Here is a 25,032-nt window from a genome sequence, read left to right on the forward strand (position 1 = left end):
CGCCGTACCCACACCCTGCCATCGGATCGCCACATTGTGTACCGTGACTCGTCACTCGACACAACATTTCTCCACTGTTCAACCGACCAATATTTACGCTCCTTACACTGGCGAGGTGGTGGTTGACATTTACCAGTGTGATGTGTGGCTTACGAGCAGCTGCTTGACCATGAAATCTCACCTCCCACCTAACTGTCATAGTACTTGCAGTGGATCCTGATAAGCCGGCCCCAGTGGCCGAGCGGTTCTAGGCATTTCAGTCTGGAACCACATGGCTGCTATGGTCGCAGGTTCGAATCCTGCCTTGGGCATGGATGTGTGTGATGTCCTTACATTAGTTAGGTTTACATAGTTCTAAGCCTAGGCGACTGATGACCTCAGATGTTAAGTCCCATATTGCTTAGAGCCATTTGAACCATTTTTTAGATCCTGATGCAGTTTGTAATTCCTGTGTGATGGTCTGGATAGATGTCTGCCTATTACACGTTATGACCCTCTTCCAACTGTCAGCAGTCTCTGTCAGTCAACAGACGAGGTCGGCCTGGACGCTTTTGTGCTGTACATGTCTCTTCATGTTTCCACTTCACTATCACGTCGGAAACAGTGGGGCTACGGGTGTTTAAGAGGGTGGAAATCTCGTGTACAGATGTACGACACAAGTGACACCCAATCACCTGACGACATACGAAGTCCGTGAGTTTCACGGAGCGCCCCATTCTGCTCTCTCACGATGTCTAATGACTACTGAGGTCGCTGATATGGAGTACCGGGCAGTAGGTGGCAGCACAATGCACCTAATACGAAAAATGTATATCTTTGGGGTGTCTGGATACTTTTGATCACATAGTGTATTTTGTTTCCACATCCTCAGAAATTGGTACATCAAGGTATTTACATAAGTTGTCAGATTCCAATTGTTACTCATTAATATTGTTGTCTTAGGATACTAGCTTTTTGCAGTTTATGAAGTGCACAGTTTTACGTTTGTGAACATTGAAACTAGTTGACAATATTTGCATCTCTTTGATATGTTTTTAGGACTGACTGAATATTTGTACGGCTTTATTCAGACACTAGGTCCTGCTTCATTATAGATTAGTGCATCGTCTGAGAAAAGTCTGAGGTTACTATTAGTATTGTTTGCAAGGTCATTAATATAGAACATGAACAGCAAGAATGCCAACACACTTCCCTCAGGCACACCTAAAGTTACTTCTGTGTCTATCTCCAATCTGCATCTCACTTACTGAGTAAGTCTCAGTACGCTTACAAACTTCGCACGATATTCACGCGTATGTGTAAGACATGAAGTGTATTTGTTAGTAGTTTTGCTGCACTTTACCACTGTGTGACTCATTTGGAGATGAAGTTAGTTTTACATTGCAGTTTTCAAAGTGAGATATCTTCCTTTTTTGTGTTTCATTACAGCAAGTTATGTCTTTTGCAGGCACCCAAATGCTTCACAGCTGCGAAAGTACGCAGCAAGTGTGCTGCTAAATTACCGGTCTCGGAAGTGACAGAAACTCCGGTAAGTGCCACATTCCTGTTACTACTTCGAGGCAAAGAAAGAGAAAGAAAGAAGCCAGTGTGATTTTCACGCACTCTGCTTACATCCGCCACTTTTTAGTCACTTGTGTCCTGAGTACCACTCCTCACATATTTGGTACTCACCAGCTCTCTACAACTGCAATACCAAATCGGACACATCCAGCATCTCGACTGTACCAACTCTTTCCACACCTCCTTCTCCTCTCCCGCCATACGACCGTGGAAAAAATCTCCAGTAACCTGCGTCTTATACAAAACCACTATACATTTTAGTGTAGAGTAAATCTTTATCTGTTTGTCTTCTCACTTTTTGTTCCTTTTTTTATCAAACAAATAGGTTTTTGAGAAGGGTTCTATCTCGAGCAAATACAGTTTTTTCTCCAATTTCACCTGAATGTGTTTCACTGAAGATCACCACCACTTGGTTCACTTTATTTTTAATCAAAACAAAGAGTAAAATTCCCAACTGGTACACGTAAAACAGTATGGTGCAGCAGTGGAATATTTTATAAACCATTGAAAGCTTACTGACACTGTTCTGCTCATAGAAAGTCTCACAATTTATTTTCTTTAATATTGTGGAAGCAGTAGATTGCTACTCACTATATAGAGGAGATACTGACTAATAGAACTCTTTATTTTGTGCCTCTCCGTGACACTGTACCACCTCTGTATAGTGAGTAGCAGTCCATCTTGTGCCTCTCTGTGACTCGTATCTCCTCTATACAGGATGTCCCATTTATCTTGACCACCCTAAATAACTGTTTGTCCAGATGCAAATTACAAAATGTTTCAAGCAAATGTTCTTTAGCTGTCACGGTGACATTAATCAGCACGATTGCCTTTGTTATAGCTTCATTTTTTTTTACAAAGATATGAACAGCAGTATGACTTTTCTAAATGGTACCCTGTATTTTTATTCAGTAATTCATTTCCTCTCCTAAAGACTTATTCAAAAATGTATCACAGTGTACCATTCACTGAAACACAACGTTATTAATTACATAACACAACATTGACTTTGAGCCCAGGATCACAAACTCATCCACTTGCTGTAGTTGTCAAAAAAACAAATGAAAACCAAGTAAAAACATAACACAAAATTGACTTTGACTCTCCTGTACTGTTTCCCAGGAGTAGAACATTCAAAGGTGCTCAAAGTGGTGACCCTCAACACCGATACACTGGTGCACTCGTTGAATGAATGAATGAATGAATGAATGAATGAATGAGTGAATTATTTACTGGTCTCAGTGTTGCCTGCTGAAGAGAATTACAAGCAAGCACGATACGTTCCTGCATGTCCTCTGGAGTTGTTGGAATATCGCGATAGACAACGTCTTTAATGCATCCCCAAAGAAAAAAGTCCACAGGATTTAAATCAGGGGACCTAGCAGGCTAAGTAACTGTTCCTCCTCGACCGATCCATCTGGGAGGATACCTTCGGTTCAGAACACGACATGCACGCAAGGCATTATGTGCTGGACATCCATCGTGTTGATACCACATAAGCATTTTGGTTCTTAGTGCCACTTCAGCCAGAAGAGGACGAAGAATTAGTCCAGGAAGTTGCCATACACTGTGCCATTTAGACTACCATTGATGAAATAAGGGCCAACAATTGTAGTACCAAGCATCCCTCACCAGATGTTAACTGTCCATTGACGCTGATGTCTCACCTGTCTGAGCCATCGTGGATTGTCGCTGGACCAATAATGCATGTTCCTTGTATTTACCTGTGGTTTGTTTGAGAAGTAACATTCATTGGTAAATAGAACACTGGAGAAGAAGCTCGGGTTGGCGAGGATTTGCTGCTGTGCCCACTGACAGAACTGTACACGATTATGGAAATCATTCACGTGTTCAAGCTGTCGTGTGCTCACATGTGGATTCATAGAAATGGAAGCAAGAACAGTAACTTTGGGAGCTTCGTCTGTGCGAGTGCTACGATGATTGCGTTGTTGTAGGTTGAAACTTCCCATTTCCTGAAGCATCACAACAAGACAAGAAAACATCTGTCGGGAAGGTGGGTTCTTGACAGGATATCACTATCTGTAGAGTTCCACTGCCTGTGTAGCATTTCGCCTACCTTCAACAACAACAATAAAAGAAACATTGTCGATGCAGTTTGTAAGGAAGACAGCCTTTACTGTATGCCTACTCTGCACAACAGTATTTAAAAGGACTAAACTGCTGTAGTAAATGTACGTGTACGTAAGAAAACAGTATTACAATTACTGTTCTGCTAACATTCCCCATAGATGAGTAGCATTTCTTCCTTCTCTTCATTGGCGTACATTCTACTCGCACAACTCTTCAACTGACAATGGTTTATGGAATGACGGGTGTGAGCTCTACTTACGTTTACATTTGTCCTCTGTCAATGTCAGGATGTGGATGTGTTCGATTACCCCAAGTACGTGCACTAAGTGCTGGGAGTGTCAGTGTCAGTGGTGTGTTATGTTATTAATTAACATTGTGTTTCAGTGAATTGTACACTGTGATACGTTTTTGAATAAGTCTTCTAGGAGAGGAAATTAATTACCGAATAAAAAATACAGGGTGCCATTCAAAAAAATCATACTGCTGTTCATATCTTTGTAAAGAACAAAGCTACAATGAAGGCAATCATGCTGATTGGTGTCCCCCTGACAGCTAAAGAACATTTGCTTGAAACATTTTGTAATTTGCATCTGGACAAACAGTTATTTAGGGTGGTCAAGATAAATGGGACACCCTGCATAATGAGCAGTAGTCCGTCCTCTTCGAACAGTGGAAAATCCAGGATGGAATGATGACAGGCTCGTGAAAAGGATGGTTGCTACTCACCATATAACAGAGATGCTGAGTCACAGATAGAAGCAACAAAAAAACTACAGTTTTTTGTTGTGCCTATCTGCTACTCAGCATATCCACTATATGGTGAGTAGGAACTATCCTTGTCATAATATTGACGTTAATCCGTCCTTTTCATAACATTGTCGTTATTCCATCCTGGATTTTCCATTGTTTCATTCATTTTCTTTGACCATCCTCCTATTAGTGCAACTGATAGACATTTGTTAAAGAAAATACACAACACAGGATGAACTGATGTTTGGTCTCATCATGCATATTGATGCACAATTTCTCCTTTTGAAGATTAGCTTTGGTATATGTAGGACTCTCAATATGATACACAGATCAGCAGTTTACACTAATTAACAAACATTCTCACAATTCATTGGTGACGAACCAACATAATACTTCTCACCAGTCTGATATGCCAAGGGGCTTTACAATTTAAACAATCCAGTGCTACCTGACTAAGAAATACAACTTTTGATAATGGAGAAACACGGCAAGTAATCACTTCAGTTAGTGAGCAGGAACTGAACAACATAGTAATGTTATATTACTGTTTCCAAACAATTGTTAACTGAGGCCCTTGTGCATCATGAATATTTATAGACTTACAGGAATCACGAAACAGTAAAATACGTGCTTCTTAAATGTTAAGAAACATAGTTGTAGACTTAGGAAATAGCCAAAGTATAGGTACTATTTTGTGGGAGAGCAAAATTAACATGATGATGATCCCCAAAGTTAAGTAGTAAAATATCAATAAACTGAAATTTTCTAGTTTGAATAATTAACAAACTAACAAGTTATTTTAGTGAAATTAGTCTTTTTTGTAATGAGAAAAACTGGGGCTATGAAACTGGTACTGAATTTGGGAAAGAAGTAAAGTTTAAAGTTTGAAGATTCTGAAACATGATACTTGTTAATACAAATAACTTTTGAAACATGAAGGCATTTAAAAAACATAAAACATTAAATGAAAAGAGGAGAATGAGGGCTTTCAAATCAGCTACATCAATTTAGAAACAAACAAGTCTTACTCATTGAAAATTTTACTTCAAGAATGATTGTATGTGTGGTAATTCATGAACATTCCCTTAAAAATATTTCAAGGTGAACTAATCGCAAGAGTATACTCAATAATTTACATAATAAATAAAAAGTTGTGAGAATTCTTTCTTAAATAAGAATTGGATATTTTGAGAAACTATTGAATATGTGACACAGTTTGTGTTGGCAACATAGTTCTGTAGAGTCATGACAACATGGAAACCACAGAAATTAAGTGCAAACGAATTACGTAAACAATATACGCTGTCTCCCTACTCGCTCATGTTCTGACATCCAATAAGAAGAAACATTTTTAAGAACAACTGCAATAATCTACCGAGCAAATGTCAAAAGATCATTAACTTAGTAATATTGATAGTAGAAAGTAACATAAAATAATTGCAGTAATATATTATAACATTACCAAATCACAAAATAGCCGGAACACTAATAGTTCCGTTTTAGAGCTAACATGTGCATTCAGTGTAAGTAATGTAGACGCTGCTGTAGAGAAATCCTGGTTAGCTGCTGATGACATGTGATGAGGCTATATTTCGCCCAACAGGTTGCTACATATGGAACAGTGTGCTGTTAAGTATATATGTATTCTGTACAATATTCTGTATATAATGACCATAATCCCAGCATAGTATATATTATCATTCAGTTGCTTTTCCCCTTACTCTCCACAAAGTAAAATAAATCTATAAGTTGGTGAAACTTCAGCAAACATGAGTATCTGAAAAAGGAGGAGAACTGTGTTTGCTCAGGCAGAAACCACCTCAAAGGTGTTATTGACATCGATTATCATCAGCATGGCTGGTCTCTCCACATATCCCAGCCATCTTCCTTCTGTCAGAGAGGACACCAGTGTTCCTGTCACACTGTAAACTATACACACTTTTCTCATTCCTCTCTCATTCTGTTATCTTCCCCCTTCCTCATCTTCTAATCTTATACCATTGTTTATCAGTCTTCTTCTGACAGTCAACTTCACTTCTCATTGTTCCTTCTGCACTGCTATCACACATTTGTCAGATCATTCCTCATATTCATCAAGAATTTAATGTAAATCTTGCTTTATGCAATGTGAATAAGACTGATACTGAAACTTCCTGGCAGATTAAAACTGTGTGCCCGACCGAGACTCGAACTCGGGACCTTTGCCTTTCGCGGGCAAGTGCTCTACCATCTGAGCTACCGAAGCACGACTCACGCCCGGTACTCACAGCTTTACTTCTGCCAGTACCTCGTCTCCTACCTTCCAAACTTTACAGAAGCTCTCCTGCGAACCTTGCAGAACTAGCACTCCTGAAAGAAAGGAGTTTTTAATCTGCCAGGAAGTTTCATATCAGCGCACACTCCGCTGCAGAGTGAAAATCTCATTCTGGAAACATCCCCAAGGCTGTGGCTAAGCCATGTCTCCGCAATATCCTTTCTTTCAGGAGTGCTAGTTCTGCAAGGTTCGCAGGAGAGCTTCTGTAAAGTTTGGAAGGTAGGAGACGAGGTACTGGCAGAAGTAAAGCTGTGAGTACCGGGCGTGAGTCGTGCTTCGGTAGCTCAGATGGTAGAGCACTTGCCCGCGAAAGGCAAAGGTCCCGAGTTCGAGTCTCGGTCGGGCACACAGTTTTAATCTGCCAGGAAGTTTCATATCAGCGCACACTCCGCTGCAGAGTGAAAATCTCATTCAAGACTGATACTTCTTGCATTCTGATGGTGATAAGAATGCTGCTTGCAAGCTGTATACATTGCAGGACACTGAAACATTGTAGGTATGTTCATTAATCGGTGCACTAGTGGAGTATGCTGACAAAATAATACTTCTGTTTTCTGCAACCAGAAGAAAGTATGGTGCTGTAAGCAGTCAGAATGTGAAATATTTCCTGTTTTGACGTCAATATCCTGTTTGTCACTTGGCGACGTATGTTTGTTTGTTTTGAGAAGTGACTGTTTGTGTGAAGCTTTAAGAAGGTTGAACTTTTCTGTATGAAACACAATGGCTATTGAGAAGAAAATTCATGTACTGCAGAACGGCAGCATTAGCAGTGCTGCATTGTGGGAATATTGCCTACAGAAACAGCTGTGAAGAGCCCCCGTGTCAATGAATGGGCTAAAGAATATGATCAAGAAATCTGAAGGAACAGGTGAATTCAGTGGTGCAGCAGGGAGAGGAAAGCAGTTGTTAATGAGGTTGCAGTGCCCATAGCCGACCGTGCCGCACGTGCCTCAAATTCTGTAGGCAGTGCTCGAGCTGTGTCACATAAATTCTCTTCCCTGGCCAACAATTGAAAATATTTTGCGGCACATTTCATACCAGTATCCTTAAAAGATTCAGAACGTGCACAGAGTGAAGCAACAAGAAAGGCTACAACACCTTGACTATGCCATTTGTTTTTTGGCACGCTTTGAAATGGATGACGTGTGGCCAGGGAGTATTCTTTGGACGCACAAGGTACATTTTACTCAGCACGGGGCTGTGGATAGACCGAGTTGTCACATCTAGGGATCTACTCTTATGTGACTGTGTAGTGTGATTCCACAAGGTCCTTCATTCTCGATCTGTTTTTCTCTAAAGAGATGATGCCTTGCGGGCCTGTTACGTGTGCAGTGACACTACACATTATAAGGACCTACATGTGCAACACTTGATTCCACCTTTGCAAGAATGTAAGTAGTGAAGGCAGCAGAGGATCAAGTAGGTAAAAAGACGAGGGCTGGTAGAAATCCTTGAGTAACAGAAGAAATATTGAATTTAATTGATGAAAGGAGAAAATATAAAAATGCAGTAAATGAAGCAGGCAAAAAGGAATACAAACGTCTCAAAAATGAGATCGACAGTAAGTGCAAAATGGCTAAGCAGGGATGGCTAGAGGACAAATGTAAGGATGTAGAGGCTTGTCTCACTAGGGGTAAGATAGATACTGCCTACAGGAAAATTAAAGAGACCTTTGGAGAGAAGAGAACCACATGTATGAATAACAAGAGCTCAGATGGCAACCCAGTTCTAAGCAAAGAAGGGAAGGCAGAAAGGTGCAAGGAGTATATAGAGGGTTTATACAAGGGCAATGTACTTGAGGACAATATTATGGAAATGGAAGAGGATGTAGATGAAGACGAAATGGGAGATAAGATAGTGCGTGAAGAGTTTGACAGAGCACTGAAAGACCTGAGTCGAGACAAGGCCCCCGGAGTAGACAACATTCCATTGGAACTACTGATGGCCTTGGGAGAGCCAGTCCTGACAAAACTCTACCATCTGGTGAGCAAGATGTATGAGACAGGCGAAATACCCTCAGACTTCAAGAAGAATATAATAATTCCGATCCCAAAGAAAGCAGGTGTTGACAGATGTGAAAATTACCGAACTATCAGTTTAATAAGTCACAGCTGCAAAATACTAACACGAATTCTTTACAGATGAATGGCAAAACTAGTAGAAGCCGACCTCGGGGAAGATCAGTTTGGATTCCGAAGAAATGTTGGAACACGTGAGGCAATACTGACCTTACGACTTATCTTAGAAGAAAGATTAAGGAAAGGCAAACCTACGTTTCTAGCATTTGTAGACTTAGAGAAAGCTTTTGACAACGTTAACTGGAATACTCACTTTCAAATTCTAAAGGTGGCAGAGGTAAAATACAGGGAGCGAAAGGCTATTTACAATTTGTACAGAAACCAGATGGTAGTTATAAGAGTCGAGGGACATGAAAAGGAAGCAGTGGTTGGGAAGGGAGTAAGACAGGGTTGTAGCCTCTCCCCGATGTTGTTCAATCTGTATATTGAGCAAGCAGTAAAGGAAACAAAAGAAAAATACGAAGTGGGTATTAAAATCCATGGAGAAGAAATAAAAACTTTGAGGTTCGCCGATGACATTGTAATTCTGTCAGAGACAGCAAAGGACTTGGAAGAGCAGTTGAATGGAATGGACAGTGTCTTGAAAGGAGGATATAAGATGAACATCAACAAAAGCAAAACGAGGATAATGGAATGTAGTAGAATTAAGTTGGGTGATGCTGAGGGAATTAGATTAGGAAAAGAGACACTTAAAGTTGTAAAGGAATTTTGCTATTTGGGGAGCAAAATAACTGATGATGGTCGAAGTATAGAGGATATAAAATGTAGACTGGCAATGGCAAGGAAAGGATTTCTGGAGAAGAGAAATTTGTTAACATCGAGTATAGATTTAAGTGTCAGGAAATCATTTCTGAAAGTATTTGTATGGAGTGTAGCCATGTATGGAAGTGAAACATGGACGATAAATAGTTTGGACAAGAAGAGAATAGAAGCATTCGAAATGTAGTGCTACAGAAGAATGCTGAAGATTAGATGGGTAGATCACATAACTAATGAGGAAGTATTGAACAGGATTGGGGAGAAGAGAAGTTTGTGGCACAACTTGACCAGAAGACGTAATCGGTTGGTAGGACATGTTCTGAGGCATCAAGGGATCACCAATTTAGTATTGGAGGGCAGCGTGGAGGGTAAAAATCGTAGAGGGAGACCAAGAGATGAATACACTAAGCAGATTCAGAAGGATGTAGATTGCAGTAGGTACTGGGAGATGAAGAAGCTTGCACAGGATAGAGTAACATGGAGAGCTGCATCAAACCAGTCTCAGGACTGAAGACCACAACAACAACAACAACAACAAGTGTGGCCACATCTTCATGCAAGGTGGGTGACACATGATGTTGCTTTCCAGGTGAGAGATTTGATTTGGAGACCTTCAGTAACAACTGCATCATCTCTGGGCTGTTTCAAGATGTGTAGCTTCCCAGATCTAAATCTGTGTGACTTCTGGTTGTGGGGATATCTGGAAGATTGTGTCTGTCAGGGATATATCTCGACTCTTCCCGATTTGAAGGACAGCACACAATGACATATCAATCTGATTCCATTGGATATGCTTTGAGCAGCTGTAGACTGTGCCATGTTAACGGATGCAGCATGTTACAGAGTTGAGAGCCCATATTAAACACATGTTGTAACATGTGACCATATCCTAATAAATGTAGCACTTCATTTATCCTGTAATTGATTGTTACTTTCCTTTTCTGTACCCACACCACATTCTGACTGCTTACTGCACCATATTTTCTACATCTACATCCACATCCATACTCTGAAAGCCACCTGACTGTGTGTGGCGGAGGGTACCTTGAGTACCTCTATCGGTTCTCCCTTCTATTCCAGTCTCATATTGTTCGTGGAAAGAAGGATTGTCGGTATGCCTCTGTGTGGGTTCTAATATCTCTGATTGTATCCTCAAGGTCTCTTCGCGAGATATACGTAGGAGGGAGCAATATACTGCTCGACCCCTCGGTGAAGGTATGTTCTCGAAACTTCAACAAAAGCCCGTACCGAGCTACTGAGCGTCTCTCTTGCAGAGTCTTCCACTGGAGTTTGTCTATCATCTCCATAACGCTTTCGCGATTATTAAATGATCCTGTAACGAAGCGCGCTGCTCTCCGTTGGATCTTCTCTATCTCTTCTATCAACCCTATCTGGTACGGATCCCACACTGCTGAGCAGTATTCAACCAGTGGGCGAACAAGCGTACTGTAACCTACTTCCTTTGTTTTCGGATTGCATTTCCTTAAGATTTTTCCAATGAAGCTGTCTGGCATCTGCTTTACCGACGATCAACTTTATATGATCATTCCATTTTAAATCACTCCTAATGCGTACTCCCAGACAATTTATGGAATTAACTGCTTCCAGTTGCTGACCTGCTATATTGTAGCTAAATGATAAAGGATCTTTCTTTCTGTGTATTCGCAGCACATTACACTTGTCTATATTGAGATTCAATTGCCATTCCCTGCACCATGCATCAATTCGCTGCAGATCCTCCTGCATTTCAGTACAATTTTCCATTGTTACAACCTCTCGATATACCACAGCATCACCTGCAAAAAGCCTCAGTCAACTTCCGATGTCATCCACAAGGTCATTCATGTATATTGTGAATAGCAACGGTCCTACGACACTCCCCTGGGACACTCCTGAAATCACTCTTACTTCGGAAGACTTCTCTCCATTGAGAATGACATGCTGCGTTCTGTTATCTAGGAACTCTTCAATCCAATCACACAATTGGTCTGATAGTCCATATGCTCTTCATTAAACGACTGTGGGGAACTGTATCGAACGCCTTGCAGAAGTCTAGAAACACGGCATCTACCTGTGAACCCGTGTCTATGGCCCTCTGAGTCTCGTGGACGAATAGCGCGAACTGGGTTTCACACGATCGTCTTTTTCGAAACCCGTGCTGATTCCTACAGAGTAGATTTCTAGTCTCCAGAAAAGTCATTATACTCGAACATAATACGTATTCCAAAATTCTAAAACTGATAGACATTAGAGATATAGGTCTATAGTTCTGTACATCTGTTCGACGTCCCTTCTTGAAAACGGGAATGACCTGTGCCCTTTTCCAATCTTTTGGAACACTACGCTCTTCTAGAGACCTACGGTACACCGCTGCAAGAAGGGGGCCAAGTTCCTCCGTGTACTCTGTGTAAAATCGAACTGGTATCCCATCAGGTCCAGCGGCCTTTCGTCTCTTGAGCGATTTTAATTGTTTCTCTATCCCTCTGTCATCTATTTCGATATCTACAATTTTGTCATCTGTGCAACAATCTAGAGAAGGAACTACAAGGCAGTCTTTCTCTGTGAAACAGCTTTGTTTGTGTGTGTAGTGGTTGTTGTGGTCTTCAGTCCAAAGACTGGTTGGATGCAGCTTCGCACACTTGTCTGTCCTGTACAAAAGAGTCCTCATCTCTACATAACTACTGCATCCCACAACCACTTGACCTCTGCTTACTGTAATCACCTCCTGGTCTCCCGCAACAATTTTTGCTGCCCCCCCCCCCCCACACACACACACTAACACACTTTCCTCCATTTATTTATGTTTGTGGATGTCTCTGCCCTGTTAACCAACCCCTTTTGATCAGATTGTACCATAAACTTCATATTTCCTTAATTTGATTTAGTACCTCTTCATTAGTTACTCGTGTAAGTAGATTCCCTGAGAAAAATTTATTTTTTAACTTACTATGATTAATCAAAATTACAAACTTTTATTGACATATGGTATCTGCTTAAAAAGTTAACATTACACCTAATCAAAATTACAGACCTTCATGGACATAAGGTACCTGGCTAAAAAGTTAACATTACACTTACTCTAAACTTACGTGATTTATTGATTGTCCTCATTTTGATAATACAAGGAGACATAAAATAAACAGAAAGAATTGATTTATATTGCTTTTTATTTCAACTTGACTTCAGTATAGTAGTCAAGCCATAGTGACAGTAAATTATGGGAAGTTTACATCATGAGTTTTGGTGAAGCTCAGTCACCATTATCAAATTTTGAAAACAAATATTATTTGTATACAGGGTGTTACAAAAAGGTACGGCCAAACTTTCAGGAAACATTCCTCACACACAAAGAAAGAAAATACGTTATGTGGACATGTGTTCGGAAACATTTACTTTCCATGTTAGAGCTCATTTTATTACTTCTCTTCAAATCACATTAATCATGGAAGGGAAACACACAGCAACAGAACGTACCAGCGTGACTTCAAACACTCTGTTACAGGAAATGTTCAAAATGTCCTCCGTTAGCGAGGATACATGCATCCACCCTCCGTCACACAGAATCCCTGATGCGCTGATGCAGCCTTGGAGAATGGCGTATTGTATCACAGCTGTCCACAATACGAGCACGAAGAGTCTCTACATTTGGTACCGGGGTTGCGTAGACAAGAGCTTTCAAATGCCCCCGTAAATGAAAGTCAAGAGGGTTGAGGTCAGGAGAGCGTGGAGGCCACGGAATTGGTCCGCCTCTACCAGACCATCGGTCACCGAATCTGTTGTTGAGAAGCGTACGAACACTTCGACTGAAATGAAATGTGCAGGAGCTCCATCTTGCATGAACCACATGTTGTGTCGTACTTGTAAAGGCACATGCTATAGCAGCACAGGTAGAGTATCCCGTATGAAATTGTGGCGGTGAATCGAGGAAGTATAGTACATTTTGACGAAACTAAAACAAGCTCTAACATGGAAATTAAGCATTTCCAGACACATGTCCCCATAACATCTTTTCTTTATTTGTGTGTGAGGAATGTTTCCTGAAAGTTTGGCCGTACGTTTTTGTAACACCCTGTATACTATATTTTGTCATATTTACATTTTATGTAAAGTGAAGTTGCTACTCACCATGTAGCGGAGGTGCTGAGTCGCAGATAGGCACAACAAAAAGACTGTCACATATAAGCTTTCGGCCAACAAGGCTTTTGTCAACCACACACACACACACACACACACACACACACACACACACACGAACGAGACTGCAGTCTCTGGCAGCAACAGCAGTGCGTGATAAGATTGGCTACTGGGAGGGGGTAAGAAGTTGACTGGGGCAGGGAGGGGGAAGGATAGTAGGGTAGGTGTGGGGGACAGTGAAGTGCTGAGAGAAGGGAAGATGAAGATGTTGGGGGGGGGGGAGATGAGAAAGGATGAGAGGTCTAAAAAGACAGGGTGCGTTGGTGGAATGAAGGCTGTGTAGTGCTGCAATGGGAACAGGGAAGGGGCTGATTGGGTGAGGACATGACTAAGGCCGGTATTACACTATCAAATTTCTTTGTCAAATATCTTTGTCCAATATTTTAGTCAAAGATATTTGATGGTGTAATAGGGAACTTTGTCAAATGTCGTCCAATATTTGATCAAATCTAGGGCCTCGCTGTAGATTTGATCAAAGAAGTCGCTTCCCTTCTGTTCACTGCAATGTGACATTTTACCACATGGAGCGCTAGCATCGCTGCAGCATTCTGTCATCTGTAGTGTTTTTATAAACGTTGCCGTTAAATACAATTGGTGTGTGCCGACAACAACAAAATTAATAGAGATGTATGAAGCTGATGAGGCACTTTACAGCGTGAGGCCTGCTGAATACAAAAATAGATCAAGAAGATCGGAAACCTGACCTGACCTGACCTGACCTGACCTAACCTGACCTAACCTAACATAATCCTCTTCTATAGCAGGGAATCGGAGTGTTACAGTGAGCCTGTCTTCTGAAGATGTAGCAGTTCTTAAGTGAATATTGTGCTTTGTGATATGAGGATACACTTCATTGAGCACATACAGAAAAGTATGCTCATCCATTCTTAAGTAATTGACGTTCTCCACTAAAAGCTCACGTAACAAGTTTTGTTGAACGCTTTTATCGTGTCGTCGTAAAACCCACGGCTTCACCCAGGTGTATTTCCTTTTTTTCCCCCACTTCTCTTCCGCATATGCACACAGTGCAATTGTGGTACATGCAACAGCTGCGGTTAATAACAAGTTGTTCTTGTCAGCCATCTTGAACTTTGACGAAAAATATGATGACAGTGTAATACCCCTTCTAGCGCTACGTCAGAGGTCTTTGTCAAATATATTTGACGGAATATTTGATCACATATTTGACAAAGAAATTTGATAGTGTAATACCGGCCTAACGAAGGTTGAGGCCAGGAGGATTACTGGAATGTAGGATATATTGCAAAGAGAGCTCCTATCTGCTGAATTCAGAAAAGCTGATGTTGGTAGGAAGGATCCATATGGCACGGACTGTGAAGCAGTCATTGAAATGAAGGATGTCATGTTTGACAGTGTGATCAGCAACAGATTGGTCCACTTGTTTTTGGCCACTGTTTGTCAGCGGTCATTCGTGTGGACAGACAGCTTGTTGGTTGTCATGCCCACATAGAATGCAGCACAGTGGTTGCAACTTAGCTTTTAGACCACATGACTGTTTTGACAGGTAGGCCTGCCTTTGATGGGGTAGGTAATGTTTGCGACTGGACTGGAGTATGTGGTGGTAGGAGATTTTATGGGACAGGTCTTGCATTTAGGTCTATTACAGGGATATAAGCGATGAGGTAAGGGGATGGGAGCAGGGGTTGTGTAGGAATGGACAAGTGTATTGTGTAGTTTCAGTAGACGGCGGAATACTACTGTGGGAGGGGTGGGAAGGATAGTGGCAGGACATTTCTCATTTCAGGGCAGAGCAAGAGATAGTCGAAACCCTGGTGGGGAATGTAATTCAGTTGCTCCAGCCTTTGGTGGTGCTGAGTTACAAGGGGAATTTTCCTCTGTAGCCGGATGGTGAGACTTTGGGAGGTGCTGGGAGACTGGAAAGATAAGATGTTTTTGTACAAGGTTGGGAGGATAATTACAGTCTGTGAGGGCTTCATTGCGACCATCAGTATATTTCGAGAGGGACCGCTCGTCACTGCAGATGCGACAACAACTGGTGGCCAGGCTGTATCGAAGGGATTTCTTGGTATGGAACAGGTGGCAGCTGTCGAAGTGGAGGTTTTTCTTTTCCCTGAAATTTAATTTTCTTCCTAAATTTCTCCTTGGTTTCCTTTACTGTTGGTCAGGATACAGATTGAATAACATTGGGAATAGGTTGAGGCGCTATTTGCGTGTGCGGTGATGGCGCCCGATAGTGACCCAGATGGGTTTCATAGGATTTACATCAGGCGAATTTGATGACTGAGACTTCGTCTGTTCACTATGATACTTCTCAAACCACTGTAGGACAGTTCTTGCTCCGAGACATGAACAATTATATTGCTGAAAGATGACATTGCCACCGAGGATGACATAAACCACGAAGGGATGCATATGGCTTGCAGCTGTCAACATGTCTTCAATTGCTACCGCAGGTTCCATTGAAGTGCAGGAGAATGTTTTCCATAGCACAATACTCCTCCTATCAGCCTGCATCCATGGCACGCTGCATGTGTCAAGCCACCATTCACCTCAGTGACGGCATCTGTGGAGACGATTATCAACCAGGTGTAGCAAACTGTGATTCACCCGAAGAGCCGACACGTTTCCATTGATCGACAGTCAAATCCTGATGCTCCCGTGCCCACTACAATCATAATTGAAGATGTCATTGGATCAACATGTGAACATGTAGAGGTGGTCTGCTGCGGAGTTTCATTTTCAACAATGTATGATGAACCTTGTGCCCTGAAACACTTGTGTGTGCACCAGCAATGCACTATCTCAGCAGAGATGCCACAGATCACCATCCATCCTACTTTACAGAGCAAACAAGCCCCCGAACCCTGTGAAGAGTCGCGGACGATTAACCGTTTAGCATCTAGTAGTAGTTTCACTGCCCTACCTCTTTCTGTAGATGCTCACGACAGTAGCACATGAACATTCGGCCACCTTTGCCGTTTTTGAGATACTCGTTCACTGGCTCCGGGTAATAATAAGCTGCCCTTTGTCAAAACCGCTTATCTCAATGGATTTCCCTATTTTCCGCCCATATCTTAACTAGGGTGATCCCCCACCCATGTCTAGTTCACTTACATACGAGGGTGAGTCAAATGAAAACCTTACATATTTTTTAAAATATTATTTATTGTGCAGAAGTGGTACAAAGCTGTATCACTTTTCAATATAATCTGCCCCATATGCAATGCAAGTCCTCCAGCACTTACAAAGTGCATAAATTCCCTTAGAGAAAATTTTTTTTTGTAGTCCGTGCAACCACTTGTGCACCGCGTGGCGTACCTCTTCATCAGAACGGAACTTCTTTCCTCCCATTGTATCTTTTAGTGATCCAAACATATGGAAATCACTTGGTGATGAGGAATGGTGCCATTTCTTGCTCGCTCTCTTTGTTTCCAGTCAGTGTAAGTGAACCCAGGTTTCGTCCCCAGTAACGATTCTTGCAAGGAAGGCATTACCTTCTCGTTCAAAGCGCCGAAGTAGTTCTTCACAAGCATCAACACGTCGTTCTCTCATTTCAGGCGTCACCTGCCGCGGCACCCATCTTGCAGACACTTTGTGAAACTGGAGCACATCGTGCACAGTGTGGCGTGCTGACCCATGACTAATCTGTAAACATGCTGCAATGTCATTCAGTGTCACACGGCGGTTTTCCTTCACTATGGCTTCAACTGCTGCAATGTTCTGTGGAGTCACAACTTGTTGTGCCTGACCTGGACGAGGACATCTTCCACTGAAGTCACACCATTTGCGAACTTCCTACTCCATTCGTAGACTTGCTGCTGTGACAAACGTGCATCACCGTACTGAACCTTCATTCGTCGATGAATTTCAACAGGTTTCACACCTTCACTACACAAAAACCCTGGTGCAAGTCGCAAGTGGGGCGGTCATCTTCAGACTGATACTGCGAAGGTATGTGTGCATCTGCACTATGCTGCCACCTACAGGCCATTCTGCACGCTGTTTGTAGCACGCTTACCAATGGCGTGAAATTTTGATTTGTTATTACAAATTTAAGGTTTTCATTTGACTCGCCCTCTTATTTTTGTTACCGCACCGCGTGCCGTCACCACCACCATATGGCCATCCAACATTGCAGTGGGTAGTGGCTTACCAGTGTATACTGCCCTTGTACTATACATATTGTAATGTTGACTTGCTAAGAGTGTCTAGATAATGTAAGAGAGGGTGTTGAGATCCCTACCTTGCACATAAAATAAATGTATTAATAAACAAGTAACAATACATTTAAAAACAAAGATGATGTGACTTACAATACGAAAGCGCTGGCAGGTCGATAGAAACACAAACAGACACAGACATACACACAAAATTCAAGCTTTCGCAACAAACTGTTGCCTCATCAGGAAAGAGGGAAGGAGAGGGAAAGACGAAAGGAAGTGGGTTTTAAGGGAGAGGGTAAGGAGTCATTCCAATCCCGGGAGCGGAAAGACTTACCTTAGGGGGAAAAAAGGACGGGTATACACTTGCGCACACACACACATATCCATCCACACATATACAGACACAAGCAGACATTAAATATGTCTGCTTGTGTCTGTATATGTGTGGATATAGGGGGAAAAAAGGACGGGTGTACACTCGCGCGCGTGCGCGCACACACACACATATCCATCCACACATATACAGACACAAGCAGACATTAAATATGTCTGCTTGTGTCTGTATATGTGGGGATATAGGGGGAAAAAAGGACGGGTGTACACTCGCGCGCGCGCGCGCGCACACACACACATATCCATCCACACATATACAGACACAAGCAGACATTAAATATGTCTGCTTGTGTCTGTATATGTGTGGATGGATATGTGTGTGTGTGCGCGAGTGTACACCCGTCCTTTTTTCCCCCTAAGGTAAGTCTTTCCGCTCCCGGGATTGGAATGACTCCTGACCCTCTCCCTTAAAACCCACTTCCTTTCGTCTTTCCCTCTCCTTCCCTCTTTCCTGATGAGGCAACAGTTTGTTGCGAAAGCTTGAATTTTGTGTGTATGTATGTGTCTGTCTGTGGTTCTATCGACCTGCCAGCGCGTTCGTATGGTAAGTCACATCATCTTTGTTTTTAAATATATTTTTCCCGCGTGGAATGTTTCCCTCTATTATATTGATAAACAAGTAACAATTTATTTGTGTTGCAGATGTTTGAGTTTGTGGCCGTCAAACAGGAATGGGTCGAAGATGATGTGAAGAATGATGACTGTAATGAAGCTCAGGTTGGTCTCCACGCTGTTGAGAGGTATGTGGGCGCATTGCCTGTCTTTGGTCAATCCATTAATGTGTGGTTTCTGTTACAGGAGCCTGAGAACGCAGTTGTAGAGGAAGATGGGATTCACGTCAAAACACAGCCATCTGAATGGCGCATATTGAAGGTAGGGTAGCTGGGATTGTAGTGTTTCTGAGTATTTCCTTTATTATTATTATTATTATTATTATTATTATTGTTATTATTAGTAGTAGTAGTAGTATTGTTGACCATATATTTCAGAATCCAAGATGAGGTCGTTTCCCAAGATTTAGTGCTCAGAAGTAGGGTGATGTCTTGCATTTGCGTCATATGATCAGGAGTCTTTTTCTACCGAATAGAACCTAAAGCTTTCATTAAGCTGTAACTCTAGTCTTTGCCACACCTGCCGCATTAACCATGAACGTATGTCTGTGCTTTGAGCATTATTTTTTTTTTTTTTTTACAATAGCAGGAAGTGTTTCTTGCGGCAAATTTTATTCCTCAGATGCGTTTGACTTTGCAGATCCCACTTCTAAACTGCGTAGTAAAGTGTGTAAAGGATCGAAGTGTAAAACAACTCACAATGTTGTACATTAATGACCGTGCAGACAATAGTAACATCAGACTTCTTTCAGAAGATGCAGTTATCTGTAATGGAGTACTGTCTGAAAGAAGGTGCATAACAATTGCCAGATCTTGATATGATTTCAAAATGGTGCAAAGATTGGCAACTTGCTTTAAATGTTCAGAAATGTAAAATTTTGCACTTCACAAAACGAAAAAAAAACATAGTATCCTATGGTTATAATATCACTGAGTCACCCTTGAAATCGGCCATATCTTCCAAACACCTGTGTGTAACACTCTGTAAGGATATGAAAGGGAATAATGACATAGGGCTAAAGATTTTAGTTTCTTGGTAGAATACTGAAGAGGTGCAATCTGTTTCGAAAGGAGATTGCTTACAAATCACTCCTGCGACCCATCCTAGAATATTACTCAATTCCGTGGGACTTGTACCAAATAGGACTAACAGGGGTTATTGATCGTGTTCAGAGGAGAGGAGCACAAATGGTCACAGGTCTGTTTAATCCGTGGGTGAGTGTTACAGATATACTAAAGGAATTGAACTGGCAGTTTCTTGAAGACAGGCATGTTAACAAAGTTTCAAGAACCGGTTTTAAATGTTGATTCTAGGAATATACTACACTCCCACTCGCTCACATCGGGATCGTGAGACTAAGATTAAAATAATTACTACTGCACGGAAATATTCAAATAATCATTCTTCTCTCGCTCTGTATGTGAATGGAACAGGAAGAAACCGTAATAACTGATACAATGGGGCACATCCTGTGCCCTGCAGTTCAGTGGTTTGCAGGGTGTAGATGTAGGTTCAACATAGAATTTTTCAAAGGGATGCAGGTGTCGTTATGATGCAAATTTCAAATTCTTGCCTGTTTGGCATTCAGCAGAAACAAACACTTGTATGTCGTCGAAGAAATGTGGAGTCACAGAAGCCAGTGTTCAGAGGTTGTTAAAGGATGAAGGACTTCTAAAAAACGCAAAGTCGTCGACTGGGAAAGCTTTCAGTGGCCCACAGAGTGGATGTTGTGACGTAAACTAGTCCCACCTGTTACTCGGTACCTGCACCGATTTGCTGGATCACCATCTGAAAGTGACTTTGTAGGACTTATCCTTAAAACAAATAGCCAGAAGCTGCTTTTTTAAAGATCCTTCCGATGATGATCAGTTTCTTACAGTCTGTAATTTCTGCAAACAGGTAGGTAGTATGGACATATGCAGAGCTTAATTGTTCTTGTCCTGTCAGAAAGCAAAAGAACACACAGTACAGATGAAGTGACAAAAGAAATGTTTCACTTGCCATTAACCCTCAAGCAAGCATGTCGATTTTCGTAACATGAGCGGGTGCAAGACGCATTTCGTACACATTTAAAAATCAATTGTCTTCATGTTTCCAAGGTAAACATGAGTAAGCAAAATTGTGGTGTAATCATAGTTATATTAAACGTTGATGAAATAAATGTACTTATGTGCTAAATCACTGTTTAACTAAAAATAATGAAATAAACTTTCATTGTATCATTTTGATGCCATTTATGAATCTTACCTCACAGTAATGCCACACTTGAACCTTTAAATAATGGAGTTAATCAGATCACAGCCACCCGCGTATGAGATTGCTAATTATCTCGTATACAACTGCCTCATTGTAAGGTTGTACCTGTTGCTCGAAATCAGTCATTGTCTTGCACAGATCATACATTTTTTCTCTCCTAGCATGCCGTTTATTTTATATTACTGCTGCTCACAATGTAGCACTGGGTTAGCTGAAGCAGTAATGAAGGTATAGGAATGGGCTCACAGTTGTAAAGCAACAATGGAAACGTACAAGACAGTGTTATTTGTGGAATGAAATTTTCACCATGCAGCGGAGTGTGCACTGATAGGAAACTTCCTAGCAGATTAAAATTGTGTGCCAGGCCAAGACTCGAACTCGGGACCTTTGTCTTTTGCGGGCAAGTGCTCTACAATCTGAGCAGCCCAAGCACAACTCACAACCCGTCCTCACACCTCTACTTCTGCCAGTCTCCTACCTTCCAAACTTCACAGAAGCTCTCCTGCGAAACTTGCAGAACTAGCTCTCATGGAAGAAAGGATATTGTGGAGACATGGCTTAGCCACAGCCTGGGGGATGTTTGCAGAATGAAATATCACTCTGCAGTGGAGTTTGGGCTGATATGAAACTTCCTGGCAGATTAAAACTGTGGTCCGGACCGAGACTCAAATTTTATTATCTTTTCTTCCAAGAGTGCTAGTTCTGCAAGTTTTGCAGAAGGGCTTCTGTGAAGTTTGGAAGATAGGAGACGAGGTACTGGCAGAAGTAGAGCTGTGAGGATGGGTCATGAGTTGTGCTTGGGCAGCTCAGATGGTAGAGCACTTGCCCACGAAAGGCAAAGGTCCTGAGTTTGAGTCTCTGTCCGGCATTCAGTTTTAATCTGCCAGGAAGTTTCAGTGTTGTTTGTGGTTGGCGAACTTTATATACGAAGGTGTGCATGTTTGAGAGTACAGTAGAAAAAGTCACAGGACTGTTACTGTAGTCACAAATATTGTTCAAATGACCCAAAACACACATTTTGATGTCTATTGCTTGTAATTACAAAATATGTTTTCTCAGCATGAATTAAACAAACACTGAGCGAGGTGGTGCAGAGGTTAGACACTGGACTCGCATTCGGGAGGACGACGGTTCAATCCCGCGTCCAGCCATCCTGATTTAGGTTTTCCGTGATTTCCCTAAATCATTCCAGGCAAATGCCGGGATGGTTCCTCCGAAAGGGCACGGCCGACTTCCTTCCCTAATCCGATGAGACCGATGACCATGCTGTCTGGTCTCCTTCCCCAAACAACCAACCAACCAACCAATTAAACAAAAGGAGAGGCAACACAAATGGTTCCCAAGGCTGGTCTAAAATACAGACTAGCTAACCTAAGCCTGTATCAAATGAAGACTTAAGTGTGGAATGAAGAATGTGCTAGAGCGCAGACTCACTGAAAATGGCGCAGACTTTGGCCTTATGAAGACTCGCTCCAGAATGTCACTGAACTTCTTTAATTTATAACTGTTCACAAATTTAATATGTCAAAAAGTTCATCTTTTATTTGCTATTGATTTGTGTGTGTGTGTGTGTGTGTGTGTGTGTGTGTGTGTGTGTGATTTAAAATTCACTAATTGTAAATTTAGTAGTTTGAAATTAAGGACCCTTCCTCATTAACATGGCTGTCACCGATAAATTCAGAAAAATCAAGTGATCAACAGTATATCAACAGATCTGGGAAATTTACTGTTGTTTGGCTATAATAGGCACTGAAAATTTGGACCAGGTAAAATCTTTAATTAACAATGTCTTTTAAACTAATTGAATTTATGTCAGTGTAAATACTTTACTGAAAAGAAGAAAAATAGCAGTTTCATTTGGAAGTGGTCTTTCCTTCCGAATTTACCTTTTAGTTCATAAGATTCTTCCCATTACTAGACATATGAAATTTTATAATTGTAATAATTTTTGATCGCCATGATTTCTGATGAAACTAATTAGCTCATTGCAACCAGGACAACAAACTGAATTACCTGAATAATATAGTTCTGTGGAGGCAATCTGTTTCTATCATTTTGATAATAAGCACAACATGTGCTTAATGTACAAACTTCAACACTGTAATCTTTAAAAGAAAGTTAGTGAAAATTGAAGTAGTATGGTGTGTGTCAACAAACGCGTGCGCGGCCGACCACAGTCTCTGAATTCAGTTGGCAGGGACTGTAGTCTGTCTGTCTGTCTGTGTGTGTGTGTGTGTGTGTGTGTGTGTGTCAGTCATCTATTTTTGACAAAGGCCTTGGGCCGAAAGCTTATTTTGTGACAGATTTTTGTTGTACCTATCTGCAACTCAGTATCTCTGCTGTACAGTAACAACTATCCTTATCATAACAGTTTACTAATCAAATGATTTATTTGTGATCGTGTAAAGAACACTGTGAATCTGATATTTTTCTTTTCAATATTTCTGTGCTGAAACTAAAACTTTACACAAGACTAATTTCAGCAGCAGACATACTTCAACCTTATTTCTATAATAATATTGTTATAGTGAGGCAACGCGAAAATCACTGTGTATTGGCATTTCCGTGTCTCCCTTCCCTCCCTTGCTACCAGCCGCACCTGTTCATCTTCTGAACCCTGCAGTTGCGTCCACATCACCTGAAAAGGTTTGTACCAGGATAGCAGGCAACACTTGAGACTGTGAGCCACAACTGTGGTTGGCTGACTTTTGGGCCCTACCTTACAGCTCACTGAAACGTCAATCAGAAAATAATATGAATCGAAGTCTAGTCTATGCACCCTGTAATTTATGGTTTTATTCACCCATTTACGTGCCATAGCTTGTTGGACTACCAATATTGGACAATCCTCCATGTGTGTCCTCGGAGTCTTTCACAGAGGCGTGACTGAATAAAATCGTCAAATCGTCTTCATTCTCGAGCCGTGTCAGTTCGGATAAAACTCTGGAGCTGTCGATGGCTAGTTCCACCGTCGTCGTCAGGAGTAAAACTACTGACTGGATGAGCTGCCACTATTTTTCACTCACATACCTGCGACCAGGGCCACTGGCATGTCAGAGAGTGCCAACATGACGTGTGTGAGGAAGGTGAGATGGACAGCTTGTAGCAGCTCCGGCCCACTGTAGGAGTGACAGACATCAGGTGGAGCGAGGGACTGGTGCCACATATCAAATGTGGAGTCTGACCTCCAGGTTGTACTCCTCATTCACTTGAAATGTGCGAGAAGCAATCACATTGTTGCTATTAAAGCTCACCAGACCTGCAACAGGTTTCACTGTATCACCAGGACTACAGCAGTGATCTAACCGTTACCAAGAGAATCTGCATCATTGTTTGTAAAGTTCACACCACACCCACAGAACGTGGACGGACTTTGCCTTATCATTTGTGCACCCACCTTATTACTCACAGTAACTTCAACGTTATTAATGGCCTTATACACCGTCGCCTGAGAACTTCTAAATGAGAACTTCTAAATCTTGTCCTATAATGTCGCATCTCCGTTCGCCATTCCGTGCTGTTGCACATTGTAATCTTACCCTCACATACATCACCAGTAGATTTTCATTCTCATAAATGTTGATTCATTTCGTAAGCTTCGAGAGGAGTAAGATGTACAAATAACTTTTTTACTTATTTTCATTTTCTCGTTGTTGGCTGCAGTTCGTGATGTCTAGGGGTAGATTATTGAGGCTGAAATTTTTGACTTGTTGGCTTCCAGATGACTTAATAAGAGTTAAATAAGTCTGCTGCATTATTTCTGTTCCTATGACTTTTTTATTTTATCCCATTGTTCTGTGTCACACTATCTTTACAATCTCTTCTTCAAAACAGAAATTTACATTGTTATTGTCAAACATAAAAACAAGTTTGATTTCAT

General features: G+C 41.5%; 2 protein-coding genes across 25 annotated transcripts in view; both read left to right on the forward strand.

The window, feature by feature from the left end:
- LOC126426686 (uncharacterized) overlaps positions 1 to 25,032 on the forward strand; it is an 897,888-nt gene that overhangs the window by 457,455 nt on the left and 415,401 nt on the right. The window lies entirely within an intron of this gene.
- LOC126426695 (uncharacterized) overlaps positions 1 to 25,032 on the forward strand; it is a 55,259-nt gene that overhangs the window by 23,311 nt on the left and 6,916 nt on the right. For all 4 annotated transcript variants that reach the window (XM_050088618.1, XM_050088617.1, XM_050088619.1 and 1 more), the window contains 3 exons: positions 1,448 to 1,528; positions 18,927 to 19,001; positions 19,083 to 19,157. In XM_050088618.1, coding sequence (XP_049944575.1) covers positions 1,448 to 1,528; positions 18,927 to 19,001; positions 19,083 to 19,157 — 231 coding nt within the window. The remainder of the gene's footprint in view (positions 1 to 1,447; positions 1,529 to 18,926; positions 19,002 to 19,082; positions 19,158 to 25,032) is intronic.

This window comes from Schistocerca serialis, chromosome 11, assembly GCF_023864345.2.
Source record: "Schistocerca serialis cubense isolate TAMUIC-IGC-003099 chromosome 11, iqSchSeri2.2, whole genome shotgun sequence".
Classification (NCBI taxonomy): domain Eukaryota; kingdom Metazoa; phylum Arthropoda; class Insecta; order Orthoptera; family Acrididae; genus Schistocerca; species Schistocerca serialis.